This window comes from Physeter macrocephalus, chromosome 14 (genome assembly GCF_002837175.3).
Source record: "Physeter macrocephalus isolate SW-GA chromosome 14, ASM283717v5, whole genome shotgun sequence".
Classification (NCBI taxonomy): Eukaryota; Metazoa; Chordata; class Mammalia; order Artiodactyla; family Physeteridae; genus Physeter; species Physeter macrocephalus.
Genome location: NC_041227.1, coordinates 104,651,831 through 104,666,599, shown reverse-complemented (window position 1 = coordinate 104,666,599; position 14,769 = coordinate 104,651,831). Strand labels below are relative to the sequence as shown.

General features: G+C 44.4%; 1 protein-coding gene across 3 annotated transcripts in view; it reads left to right on the top strand.

The window, feature by feature from the left end:
• The window catches only part of SCPEP1 (serine carboxypeptidase 1), a 67,082-nt gene that overhangs the window by 38,847 nt on the left and 13,466 nt on the right, over positions 1 to 14,769 (top strand). The window contains exons 13-14 of one of the 3 annotated variants that reach the window (XM_028498688.2): positions 2,354 to 2,433; positions 7,534 to 7,590. In XM_028498688.2, the coding sequence (XP_028354489.1) occupies positions 2,354 to 2,416 (63 nt within the window). In that variant the 3' untranslated portion in view covers positions 2,417 to 2,433; positions 7,534 to 7,590. Of the gene's footprint in view, positions 1 to 2,353; positions 3,181 to 7,533; positions 7,591 to 14,769 lie in introns of those variants that run through there. The other 2 variants (XM_028498689.2, XM_024127895.3) reach the window with 2 other exon arrangements.

The window sequence follows — 14,769 nt, the reverse complement described above, 5'->3', positions numbered from 1 at the left end:
AAAAAAAAAAAAAAAAAAAAGAACCTCCCAGAAATGAAGATGCTGCAAGCTTTAAGAGAAACCAAAGTTACTCTTTGGTTCCTTTATTCACTGAGCAAACATTTGAGTGTCTCATAACTACTCATCCCTGTGCTAGGTACTGGGAGTACACAGAGGGATGATACACCATCTCTGTCCTCTGGGACCTCATGGACCAGAACGGCAGACAGGCAAAGAGACTCTAGTAAAATGGGGTGAGAAATCCCAAGATGGGGCTTGGCCCTGGGAAGAGGGCCCAGCCCAGGCTTGGGGGTCAAAGACAAGGCCCTAAGGATGGGCAGGAGTTAGCTGGGTAAAGAGGAGAAGGTGTTGGGTCAAATAGAGCAGTGCGTGCAAGTCCAGCGGCGCCTTCAGGCAACTGCGTCCTCGAAGGGTTGTCTCCGCATCACTGAGGAGATATGAGGCTGGAGCGGGAGACTTTGCATACCTCGGTAAGGAGCTTAGACCTACCCTGAAAGCAATGATGTGCCACTGGGGGGTTTTAAGCAAAGGAGTAAAATTACCAGATTTGTCTAAGAAATAACATTCTAGCAATAGAGGAAATGGGACAAGACTGGAGCAGAGAGCTGATCTAAGATGGTTTTATAATAATCCAGGCGGGAGAGAGATATAGAGGAATTTGATGTTAGAAGGGAGAATAAGCAGGACTTGGTAACTGTTTCTCTATAGACCAGCCAAGTGGGCTATCCATAGGCAGTTGACTATATAAACTGTGTATTTGTGGGTCTGGAGTTAAATGTTTGTCGTTAGAGATGGAGATTCGGGAGTCAAATATGGAAAAGGCCAGGGTCAGGGCCCTGGATACACCAGTATTTAAGAGGCAGGAGGAAAAAGAAGGACCCACAAATGAGACTTGAGGAAAGAATAGCTAGAAAAGTAGGAGGGAGACCAGGGACATCCCCAAGGCAGAGAGAGGCCAGTGGTGTCGAATGCTGCCAAGAGCTCAGATAAAGGACTGAAGCGTAAGCAGTGATTTGGGTGCACCGATGTTGGTGGTAATTGTGGCAAAAGCATGTTTAGTGGATCGGCAGGCTCAGAAGCCAGCACGGTAAGGACAGAGCGAATGAATGAGCAGTGAGGGAGAGAAGACAACTTCCTTTAAGAAACCGGAAGGAAGTAGTAGCCCACCCTTTTAATAAACTTGATCTGAAGAGACAGTGGACAAGGCAGCAGGGCACAGGGTTAAGAAGGCATTTTGTCATGGCTCTGAGTACCTTCGGTGTTGACTGGGAAAAGGCAGTAGGAGGTCTTAGAGCACAACACTATTCCAAGAAAGGGTCTCTGCGGAGTCAGAGAGGAGGGGGAGGCAGGAGGAACCAGCTGTGGGCTGTCACTTCTGTGAGGAGTTCAGACCCGTTTCCTCTTGGTTTGTCACCCATAGAACAAGGCATCAGTTGGGGTCAGCCTTAAAATAGCTGTTGGAGACTGTTATTAAATCATCCCCCAACCACTTCCTCTTTAGTTGGTTAAGTGTCGTTTTGGCATACCCCACTGTGCCTGTGCCTCCTGGGGACCAAGCCTGGCGGGAGAGTCGGGGGCAGGAGTGTGAGAGAATCGTGGAGCCGCAGAATTTCAGAACTTGGAGCCATCTGCTCTACCGCCATCTTTGTGGAGGATAAACCGAGGCCTCTGCCCCTCCCCCTTTGATGGTGTGTGGGAAGGAGATTTTTTACAAGAATTATTTGAAAAATCTTACAGGAAAACAAAAAGTTGAATAACTGTGTAAAAGCAGGGGTGCCCTAAACAAGGGGTCTTGTTGGCTTACAGATTTGCTGTTAGTTTCCCTTCCGCTCTGGGACCCTTCCTACACAGAGAATCCTTGAAAATGTTTGCAATCTTTCCTCTTCCTTGGACAGGCTGGATCCTAGTAACATAAGCACAGCCCTTATAAAGAAATCAACAGGGATTTCCCTCGTGGTCCGGGGGTTAAGACTCCACGCTTCCACTGCAGGGGGTGAAGGTTCCATCCCTGATTGGGGAACTAAGATCCTGCATGCAGTGTGGCCAAAAAAAAAAAAAAAGAAAGAAATCAACAGATCAGCCCCAAATGGAATGGGAGATTCCTTCCTAAATGCTGGCTTCTCTAGACCCCTGCAGCCCAGCAGGTGGGGGCCCAGAAGAGGATTTGTCCAAAGTAGGGTTATTTCACAGAAGGGACGCTCTTTTAAGGAATGGCACCCAGGTGCAGCTGTCCTCCCAGGTTGCTGTCACAGAGCTGGCCCCCTTCCTGGGAGCAGGGTCTCCGTATGCCGGCCCTGACCCCAGCCCCAGGCATGAAACCAGGAGTGCTAATGTGGATACTGCTTGCTTCCAGGTTCCTTCCGACCAAGGGGACGTGGCTCTGCAGATGATGAGGCTGGTGACGCAGCAAGAATAGGATGGCCTGGGCTGGAGGTGAGCTGCTTGGCCTTGGGGCATGGAAGCCGAAGCAAGCACCCTGAAGGTGTAGGAACCACTCTTCTCCCTTCGAATCTGACTCGGGGGGAGAACCTCACTTGGGCTGTGATTGTGAAGGGTCCCATCAGCTTCGACAGAGAACAAAATCATTGCCTCTGTGACAACTTGGAAATCATTTCTGCTTCTGAAAACTAAGTTTTAAAAAAATGGATTTGTTTTCATCAAAATAAAGGGTTGAAATAGATTAACATTTTCTTGCTACAAAAGCAAATTATGCGATTTATAGAAAAAACAGGAAATACAGGCAAAGAACAAAATGAACACTCATATGCTCCCTTCCAAGGGATAAGCGCTGTTACCACTTAAGTGTTTATCCTTGCAAATCTTTTTTTGCTATATATACATATATATTTTTTACAAAAAACACAATCATTGCTATGTTATTTCACAGTCTACTTTGTTCACACATCAGTATGATGTCTGCTGAGCATTCCATTTTATGGATGTACCATAATTTACCTACCAAATGCCCAGTTGTTTCCCATAAGCAGTGTCTAGTTTGTCGCTTTTATAAACGGTGCTCTGGTGATTTATCCTGTTAGTTACATTTTTACACACATCCTTATCATTTTCTTACAATAATTTCCTAAAAGCATACTTGTTCAGTCAAAAATTGTAACATTTCTTTAAAATTAAAATGATGAGTTCGGGACTTTTGAGTTTTAATTCATGGCTCAAGATCTGCAAAGGGACCTGATAGCTTCTATGATAGCCCTGAAAGAAATACCACTTCCTGTAGTTGTGGGGCTGAGATTTTGAAAACCAAACCCAAAGTCTCGTCCTGCAGTGTGTGAGGAAAGAGTTACTAACAGGTTATGCCTACGTGACCAGCCCCTTCTGAGCTGAGACTAAAACAGGCTTCCTTGGGTGGTGCTCCATGCTTTCCCCACAGTTTGGTTTGCTGTTGGGAAGAGAGGGCTCCTGTACTCCTGTGTGGACGGGGGAGAATGCCAGAGGCTCGTGCTGGGTCCCCCTGGACTCCACCAATGCGTATCGTTCTCCTGCTGCTTCTGCCGGGTATCATCTGCTGGAAAAAAATTGAACTATGAGTATAGCTAGTTACTGAGTCTTATGAGTCCTTCGGTCGTTGAATTACAACACAACTTGAATTCCCAACCTCACAGAGTCTTTTTGTTAGAGGTTAGGGTATTTGGGGGGAGGGAGTGAAAGTTTGAACATTATGATATGTCATATGGGCAGATTCCAATGAACCTGGGACCTCAAAGCTTTTTTGCCACTGGAAGCAGCCCTTCCATCCCTGTCTGAGGAGGTTAGTCTCTTGCCCTAAGATCCTATAGCAAATTCCCAGACTTGCCTAAGGCCCCTGTTCCTGCTACATTTTATTCTCTCTCAACCCACACCCATGCCTTCATGGGATTCCCTATGATGTGTTGACTGAGGAAGAAGTCTCAGGCTTGATTGGTAGATGGTTCTGTGTGATATGCATGCATCACCTGAAAGTGGACCGCTTTGGCACTGGAGTTCCTCTCTGGGACAGCCCTGGAAGATGGTGGTGAAGGGAAATCCTCCTACTGGACAGAACTGGGAGCAGTACACCTGTTTATTTTGCCTGCAAAGAGAGATGGCCAGAAGAGAGGGTCTGCCCCGAGTCATGGTTTGGTTGGGTGGTTGAAGTGAAAGGAGCACAACTGGAGAATCGAAAGGTCTGAAGGAGAGAGGTCTGAAGATAGAGCTCTCTGATTGGCAGAGCGTGAAGATATTTGGGTTCCATGTGAATGCTCATGGAAGGGCAGAAAAAGGTTTTAATAATCGGGTGGATGGGATGTGACCCATTTGGTAGACATCAGACAGCCCCCTTCCCCAGCAACTCCTGTGGACTTGTGAACAGTGGCCCTGGTGACAGTGATGGAGGCTATGCATGGCCTCAGCAACATGAACGTGTGTTCACCAAGACTGACCTGGCTACAGCTACTGCTCAGTGCCCAATCTGCCAGCAGGAGACAGCGCTGAGCCCCTGATGTGGCACCATTGCCGCAAGGAATCAGCCAGCTACCTGGTGTTAGGTTGATTACATTGGACCACTTTCATTTTGGAAGAGGCATCAAGTTGTTCTTACTTGAATTGACCCTTGCTCTGGACATAGATTTGCCTTCCCTGCCCACAACGCTTCTGCCAAAACTACCATCTGTGGCCTTACAGGATGTCTCATCCACCATCATAGTATTCACAGCAAATGAAATACAGCAGTGGGTTCATGCTCTTGGAATTCACTGGTCCAACCCTAGTCTTCATCATCTCGAAGCAACTGCTTTGACAGACAGTTGAATGACTTTTTGAAGATTCAGTTATATTGCCGAATTGGTGGTGACATCTTGCAAGGGCTGGGGCAGTGTCCTCCGGTTTGTGGTAAATTCTCTAAAGCAGCATTATGTTTCTCCCATACCCTGGATTCAGAAGTTCAGGAATCAAGGGATAAATATGAAAGTCAATCCTCTCAGTATTAACCCTAATGATCCAATAGTCAAAGTTTTGCTTCCCATCTCTGCGGTTTTAGCATCTGCTGGTGTAGAGATCTTCATTACAAAGGGAGAAATGCTTTCACAAGGAGACACAGCAAAGATTGCATTAAATTGGAACTTGAAGCTACCATCTGGCCTCTTTGGGCACTGAATCAATAGGCAGAGTACTGGCTGGGGTGATTGACCTGACTATCAAGGGGAACTGGGTTGCTGCTGCACGGGGGGGGTAAGAAGGGGTACTGCAGGAGACCCTTTGGGGTGCCTCTTAGTACTCCCATATCCTCTGATTAAGATCAATGGAAAATGCATAAACAACAGGGTCCTACTACTGTATAGCACAGAGAATTATATTCAGTATCTTATGATGAACGATAATGGAAAAAAATATCAAAAGAATATATATATATATAACAATCACTTTTCTGTACAGCAGAAATTAACACAACGTCGTAAATCAATTATACATCAGTAAAACAAACAAACAAAAGATCAGTGGAAAACTACAACAACCCAATTTAGACTGCTAATGTCCCAGATCCTTCACAAAGGGCTTGAGTCATTTCACCAGGCAAGGAACTTTGACAACGGAGGTGTTTGCTGAGGGCAAAAGAAATATGGAAGGAGCAGTAGATGATGATAGTTATAAATACTAGCTGTGGCCTTGTGACCAGCTGTAGAATGAGGACTCTAATAGTTTAAAGCATTTCTTCTTTATTTTGATGTGACTATATTTTAATAAATATTAACCAAAAATTTTTTATCTCCTCTCTCAATCTCTATCATCTAATCTGAGATGTGCTCATAATCACTTTATATGTAAGTGTTTTAAGTTACAAGATGTCAAAACAGGAGTGTGAATCAGCTAGGAAAAGAATGAACGTTATCCAAAGACAAAAAAGGGACCTTGATGCTCTCTTGGGGATGAGATTAGAATGGTTTGGGTTGTAAGAGGGATAGTGTGTCATGTTAAGCAGAAGCATAGCTTTGTTTTTGTCTTTATTTGGAGATTAAATGGTGTTTCGGGCAACGTGTAGGTGGCCAGTTGAGAAGGGGTGGACTGTAGTCTTTGTAATGTTTCAGCTTGCCTTGGCCGAACTCTGTTTTCCGGAGTTAAATTTCCTCTATGTTTCTGATTAGAGTGGCCCAGAAGACTGTAGATTCTATGACCTTTGGAGGATGGAGATTGATTTTTCCTAGTTATGCCAGCTGCTGTTTCACCTTATTAACTGTTGTCTTCTCATCTGTTTCTTAATTTCTTATTTCATGAACTCAGCGTTTGCTTTAATTTCCTTGAGAGGAAGCAAAGTGTTTAGAGTTTCCTAGTACAAACCTTCCAAGGAATGTTTCTCATCTGTTTCATCTATCTTTTGTATTTTGTGTTGATTTCTTCCATTTTAGTTGAGGTTGGTTGTGTGTGTGTGTGTTTTCATGTTTATTGTGTTTGCTTGTTTATGTATACTTATCTTTGAATGAGGGTAGTTATAGAATAATCTCATTCCCCATCCTGTTCTTTTGGTTAATTTTTAGATTGTCCCCTAGTTCTTATTCTGGAAGATTGGATGTTGTGGGTCCATATGGTCTGTTTAGTTGTTCAGGTGCCTAAGGGAGGTAGATGCTGGGATCTTGAGCAATAAGAACAGATCTTCCTCGACTTTGATGTGGTTACATCCTGATAAATCCATCGTAAGTTGAAAATAAGTCAAAACTGCATTTAGTATACCTAACCTACCTAGCTTACCTAGCTTAGCCTAACGTACCTTAAACGTGCTCAGAACACTTCTGTTAGCCTACGGTTGGGCACAGTCATCCAACACAAAGCCTATTTTATAATAAACTGTTGAATATCTCATGTAATTTGTTGAATACTGTACTGAAAGTGAAAGAATGGTTCTCAGTGTCTCATGATCATGTGGCCGACTGGGAGCTGTGGCTGCTGCTGCCCAGCATCACAAGGGAGTGTTGTACCAGGTGTCGCTGCCTGGGGAAAGATCACAATTCAAAATCTGATGTATGGTTTCTACTGAACGCATATTGCTTTTGCACCATCTAAAGTCGAAAAATTGTCAGTCAAACCACTGTAAGTCGTGGACTGTCTGTATTGGGAACCTTCCTTGGGGCCCTTATTCACTAATGGCAGAGAGGCACCTCGATTTTGTTGTGGTCCCCTGCTGCAGGATGGACCAATCACTTTGGTTTTTTTCTTTGTTTTTGTTTATTTGTTTTTTTTGACCAACCACTTTGGTAAGAAGCAAAGTCCAGAGAGACCTAGGGACTCCTTATTTGATGGATTAGTATTAGTTACCTATTGCTGCATAATAAATCACCCAGAAATGTCGTGACTTAGAACATTATTATCTGATCGTTTCTGTAGGTCACGTTGGGGTCTGTCATGGGGCTGCCATCAAGGTATTAGCCAGAGCTGCAGTCATCTCAAGGCTCAACTGGGGAAGGGTCTGCTTTCAAGCTCACTCATGAGATTGTTGGCAAGACTCAGCTCATCACAGGCGGTTGGACTGAGGGCCTCTCTCAGTTATTTGCCATGTGAATCTCTCCGCAGGGCAGCACATGACGTGGCAAAGTGAGAGAGAAGAATCAGGGAGAGAAAGTGAGCAAGGTACAGGTCACCGTCCTTTATAGCCGAATCCCGGTGTGCTATCTCATCACCTTTACCTATTCTATTCTTAAGAAGCAAGTCAGTATGTCCTGCCCCGTTCAAGTGGAGGGAATTACACAAGGGCGTGAATACAGGAAGCAGACATCGCTGAGAGCCATTGAGAGACTGTCTACCAGGTGGGCCAGCACTTATTTTCTCATACCTCCCTCTGTCTTTCTTCACCTCAGAACTCGTCTTGTCATGAGAGGAGTCAGAGGAGAAAGTATGGTGACGTGTAGACTTTCAGGCTCTCCTCACACCTCACACTCCTGAGGTGGAAGAATGGGCTTCTCCATGGCCTTAGGTTCAAGTCCAAAATCCTTAACCAGACCCAAAGACCTAATAGAATCAGGGCCCTCTTCAGCCTCATTGGTGTCTCTCTACCCCTTTCTCTTTTCACTGCAGTGCTCTTAGAAGTTGGGTTCCTGGAGAGGGCCCTATAAATTGTATCCTCTTCCTTACCCAAGTTCTGAAACAATTGAAAACAACACAATAAAGTCAGCAGATAAGAAAACCAAAATAAATTGGAAGACATAGCTTAGTGTTTGAATCAGAATGCACTTGCTAATTCCAAATACCCAGTCTTGACCTTGGACCAGCCCATCCAAGGGAAAGGTACAGTGTGTAGGGCACACACTGCCTCCTGCTCATCCTGGTAGAGAGGGAAAGAGAAAGCCAAATCCCCCTAAGCCAGCATTCATGCTAGATTGGCTCCACCCAGTCAAGAAATGTAGACCACCATCTGTGCCCCAGTGTGATGAACGCTATGAATTAGCTTTTAACTGCCAGCCCACCCTCATAGGCACCTTCCGGAGTGCAGAGGTCAGAAAGCCAAAACTATACTCACAGATGCCTTTGTAGGTAGGGTTCGTGTTGTAAATAAGGTGGAAATTAGATGGTGGCCCTTTTGGGTTGTTGTTATTTTTTTTCTCGCAAGCCAGGTTGTAGAATCGTGAGATTTTTCAGCAGCAACGTTCCAGTACCCATTCTTCCTGTGTATGAAGGATCTTTTGGCGTGGCATCTTCTTGCCTGAGGGCTCCTGGTCCCTGACTTACAACTATGGTGGTCTATGTTAAATCAGTGTTCCAGTGGTAGGAGCTACAGTAGTGGACGAGTTCTTCCATGTTCTCGGACTCACCTCTGGAGACCCTATCCTCGAGCCATTTCTTCCCTCCTTCCAGTCTTTCCAGTGAAGTAGTGAGCACTGATACTGATAAATCCTTTCCTATCCAAAATATCTACAGTGCTTTCTGTTTTCTGCACTAAACTTTGGATGATATTGTAGTGTAAGTGCCTGACAATTAGCTTATTTGATTGTAATGTAGGTGCCTGACATTAAACTTTCGATTGAATAAACACATTGCCAGCTACACAAGTACATAAAGAGCCAGGCCACTGCACCTATGAAGTTCCCCCTTTAGAAAGCCCTGGATGACCTAGATGACTGACCGCTTGAATGATCCTGCTTTTTCCCTTCCTGCTCCTTCATTCCCAATCCTGTGTTCTAAATTAACCAATAAAGAGTGAACTCATGAAACTCTAGGCACCCCAGTAAAGGCAGAACCCAGGTATGCACTCTCTTTCTCTTTATCCATGACCTCAGTATGTAGGCCTCAGGTATGCCTGTACCCTCCAGGGCTTCTGAGTAATCAACCTTGCTGTTTCAAAGTTCCCTGAGGGTTGCTGTGAGGTGCATCTTGCAATCATGATCAGAACCACAAGAGCTAATCCAGCCACAACACTGGCTCCAGTAGGGGAAGAGTAGGCTCACCACAAGCAGCAGGGGCCCAGGTGAGTGCCCGCAGGCATTCCTAGCAGATAGGTAGCATCGCTGTCAATAGGCTGAGACTGCCACAAAACAGATACCCATCAGATAACTCAGCCTTCCTCATTGCGGAGGATTAAAGTGGGGCAAGAGCTCTGAGTCTTCAGGAAGACTTAAAGCCAGAAACAGGGAAGAAGCCTTTCCCCTCTCCACTCTTCAGCACCCAACACTGGACTTTTCATGTGTCCTTCTTATTGAAAGACCTCCTGCCCCTCCCCACGTAGCTACTTTCTTACTCATCTTTCAGGTTTCAGCATAAACCTGACCTTCTCTCATAAGCCTTCCCTGATTCCCCTGGGAAGTTAGGAGCCCCCTTACTCAGTCTCATAGCCCTCTACCCCTACTCTGTGATCCTCAGTCTTCTAGTTATTACTTCCTGTGGCCCTGGTACAGGGTAGGCCTTCAGGGTTCGCTGGTTGTTTGGCTGACTGGCACTCCAGAGGGGGAATGAGGAATGAACACAGTGGACCTCCTCCAAATTGTGCAGTCCCTGAGCTGCGCTTGAGTTTGCTTAGTTCCAGGTGCATACCTTCCTCATTGGCTCTGACTGGGATTTCACCATTCAGTGATACCCACTTTTTGCCGTATCTGTGCATGAAAATTTGCCACATTTTCTCGTTTCAGAAACTTGACCTTTTCGTTTGTGCTGTTCTCTTTCCAACTTGGTTGGCAGATGTAGTTCACTGTTGCAGAAGTCTTGGGAGCAACGTCTTCAATGATAGCAAGAAAAAGAATTGTATTTCTCACGAGGAATTGTGCCCCTGACTTAGGGCCATCTGTTGCAAGGTTAGTTACACTTTATGGAGGTCTATCTATGCTGTAGGATAGGTAATCGAGCAGGTTGTAGGCTGAGTGTGCCAATACGAAAGCCCTTCTGAATGAGGTATCACCTCACACTGGTCAGAATGGCCATCATTAAAAACTCTACAACAATAAATGCTGGAGAGGGTGTGGAGAAAAGGGAACCTTCCTACATTGTTGGTGGGAATGTAAATTGGTACAACCACTATGGAGAACAGTATGGAGGTTCCTTAAAAAAACTAAAAATAGAATAAAGACGCAGACGTAGAGAATAGACTTGAGAACATGGGGAGGGGGAAGGGTAAGCTGGGACAAAGTGAGAGAGTGGCATGGACATATACGTATAGCTGATTCACTTTGTTATACAATAGAAACTAACACACCATTGTAAAACAATTATACTCCGATAAAGATGTTTAAAAAAAAAACAAAGCTAAAAATAGAACTACCACATGATCCAGCAATCCCACTCCTGGGCATGTATCTGGAGAAAACCATAATTTGAAAAGATATATGCACCCCAGTGTTCACTGGAGCACTATTTACAATATACAAGACATGGAAGCAACCTAAATGTCCATCGACAGAGGAACGGATAAAGAAGATGGGATATGTATATACAATGGAATGTTACTCGGCCATAAAAAAAGAATGAAATAATACCATTTGCAGCAACATGGGTGAACCTAGAGATTATCATACTAAGTGAAGTCAGACAGAGAAAGACAAATATCATATGATATCACTTATATGTGGAATCTACAAAGATGACACAAATAAACTTATTGACAAAACAGAAACAGACTCACAGACTTCGAAAACAAACTTACGGTTACCAAAGGGGAAAGGTTGAGGGAGGGAGAAATTAGGAGTTTCAGATTAACATATACACACTACTATATATAAAATAGAGGGAGTCAATATGGCAGTGTGGGAAGACGCGGAGTTAGCATCTCCCCACAACTAGGGCGCCTGCCGGCTGCTGGTGGGGGACTCTGATGCCCAAGGAGACGGGAGGAATGCCAAAATGAACCAGTAGGATATAGGGGGACTAAGGGGGGAGGAGAAGTGGAGGCCAGACAGGATTGGCGCCCCTGCGGGTGGGGAGATCAGGAGAGGCAGGTTGGAGGAGCCATCCAGGAGGAGCAGGAGAGGAGTAGAGGGTGATTGTCTTGCTCACTTGGGCCTGGGGAGCCTGCTGAGCTCCCAGGCCAATCCCCTGCCCTCCAAAGCACCCTCCAAACCCCCCTCCAGGTCGTGTGGGTCCTTGGGGGCATAGGAAGGAAGCCGAGGGGAGAATAGGAGAGGCAGGTGGGAGGAGCGGGAGAGGAGCAGAGGGCAATTGCCATGCCCACTCGGGAACAGGGAGGCTGCTGAGCTCCCAGGCTGACCCCCTGCCCTCCAAAGCCCCCTCCAGGCCGCGTGGGTCCTTGGGGTCATAGGAGGGAGGCCAGGGACATCAGAAGAGGCAGGCGGGAGGGGCCCTTCCAGACTGGAGGAGCAGGAGAGGAGAGGAGGGCGTTTGCCCTGCCCACTTGAGCCCAGGAAGCCTGCTGGGCTCCCAGGTGAGGTCCCCTGCCCTCTGAGACCAGGGATGGGTGGTACCCCTTCTGTTTCTTGAACCTAAGCCCCACACCCCACAGCTCCCAGGGCCTTTTCTGACTCTGTGGGTCCTGAGCATTGGCCCCACCCACCGCCCAAACCTTTCCCTTGTTTAGTCCCTGCCCTCCACAGCCAAGGCCTTGCCCACCCTTTTTTTTTCTTTTCCCTCCTCCTCTTTTTTACTATTGTGGTACTGATGTACCTTCCGGTTGTTGATTCATCTATATTTTTATTTTTATATTCTTCCTAACATATCTGTTAGTTTACTAGTCTTAATTTTATTTTTTACTTTTTTTTTCTTGCTGCCCCAGGCAGCTTGAAGGATTTTGGTTCACGAGCCCAGGGTCAGGCCAAAGCTCCTGAGGTGGGAGCTCTGAGTCCCAACCACTGGACTAACAGAGAACCTCAGACCCCAGGGAATATTCATAGGAGTGCAATCTCATGGAGTTCATCTCAGCACCAAGACCCAGCTCTACCCAATAGCCTACAAACCCCAATGTTGGAAGCCTCAGGCCAAACAACCAGTAAGACAGGAACACATTCCCACCCATCAAAAAAAAATAAAATAAATAAGCTGACAAAAAAATGTCACACATGAAGGAGCAAGGTAAACACCTACAAGACCAAATAAATGAAGAGGAAATAGGCAGCCTACCTGAAAAAGAAATCAGAGTAATGATAGTGAACATGATCCAGAATCTAAGAAATAGAATGGAGACATGCATTGAGAAATACAAGAAGTGCTTAACAAAGATCTAGAAGAAGTAAAGAACAAACAAACAGAGATGAACAAAACAATAACTGAAATGAAAAATACATGAGAAGGAATCAATAACAGAATAACTGAGGCAGAAAAACGAATAAGTGAGTTGGAAGACAAAATGGTGGAAATATCTGCCAAGGAGCAGAATAAAGAAAAAAGAATGAAAAGAATTGAAGACAGGGGGCTTCCCTGGTGGCACAGTGGTTAAGAATCCGCCAGCCAATTCAGGGGACACGAGTTCGAGCCCTAGTCTAGGAAGATCCCACATGCTGAGGAGCAACTAAGCCTGTGAACCACAACTACTGAGCCTGTGCTCTAGAGCCCATGCTCTGCAACAACAGAAGCCACCGCAAAGAGAAGCCCACACACTGCAGCGAAGAGTAGCCCCCGCTCAACGCAACTAGAGAAATCCCACGCGCAGCAATGAAGACCCAATGCAGCCAAAAATAAATAAATAAATTTATTAAATAAAAAAAGAATTGAAGGCAATCTCAGAGAACTCTGGGCCAGCACTAAACATGCCAACATTCGAATTATAGGGGTCCCAGAAGAAGAAGAGAGAAAGAAAGGGTCTGAGAAAATATTTGAAGAGACTATAGTGGAAAACTTCTCTAACATGGGAAAGGAAATAGGCACCCAAGTCCAGGAAGCACAGAGTATCCCATACAGGATAAACCCTAGGAGAAACACACCAAGACACATATTAATCAAACTAACAAAAATTAAATTCAAAGAAAAAATATTAAAAGCAGCAAGAAAAAAGCAAAAAATAACATACACAGGAATCCCCATAAGGTTATCAGCTGATTTTTCAGCAGAAACTCTGCAGGCCAGAAAGGAGTGGCAGGATATACTTAAAGTGATGAAAGAAAAACACCTACAACCAGGATTACTCTACCCAGCAAGGATCTCATTCAGATTCGATGGAGAAGTCAAAAGCTTTTCAGACAAGCAAAAGCTAGAGAATTCAGCACCAGAACAACCCGAAACAATTCAGTAAATGGTAATAGGACCATACATATCGATAATTACCTTAAATGTAAATGGATTAAATGCTCCCAACCAAAAGACACAGACTGGCTGAATGGATACAAAAACAAGACCCATATATATGCTGCCTACAGGAGACTCACTTCAGTCCTAGGGACACATACAGACTGAAAGTGAAGGGATGGAAAAATATATTCCATGCAAATGGAAATCAAAAGAAAGATGGAGTAGTAATACTCGTATCAGATAAAATAGACTTTAAAATAAAGACTGTTACAAGAGGTAAGGAGGGACACTACATAATGATCAAAGGATCAATCCAAGAACACGATATAATAATTATAAAGGTTTATGCACCCAACATAGGAGCACCTCAATACATATGGCAAATGCTAGAAACCATGAAGAGAGAAATCAGCAGTAACACAATAATAGTAGGGGACTTTAACACCCCACTTACACCAATGGACAGATCATCCAAACAGAAAATAAATAAGGAAACACAAGCTTTAAATGACACAATAGACCAGATAGATCTAATGGATATTTAGAACATTCCACCCAAAAGTGGCCGAGTACACTTTCTTCTCAAGTGCACAGAGAACATTCTCCAGGATAGATCATATCTTGGGTCACAAAGCAAGCCTTGGAAAATTTAAGAAAATTGAAATAGTATCAAACATCTTTTCTGACCACAATGCTATGAGATTGGAAATCAATTACAGGAAAAAAAAACTGTAAAAAACACAAATACATGGAGGCTAAACAGTGCACTACTAAATAACCAAGAGATCATGGAAGAAATCAAAGAAATTTTAAAATACATAGAAACAAATGACAATGAGAACATGACAAGCCACAATCTATGGGGCGCAGCAAAAACAGTTCTAAGAGGGAAGTTTATAGCAATACAGTTTCACCTCAAGAAACAAGAAAAATCTCAAATAAAACAACGTAACCCTACCTACACTTTAAACAACTAGAGAATTAAGAACAAAGAAAACCCAAAGGCAGTAGAAGTAAAGAAATCATAAAGATCAGGGCAGAAATAAATGAAATAGAAACGAAGAAAACAATAGCAAAGATCAATAAAACTAAAAGCTGGTTCTTTGGGAAGATAAACAAAATTGATAAACCCTTAGCCAGAATCATCAAGAT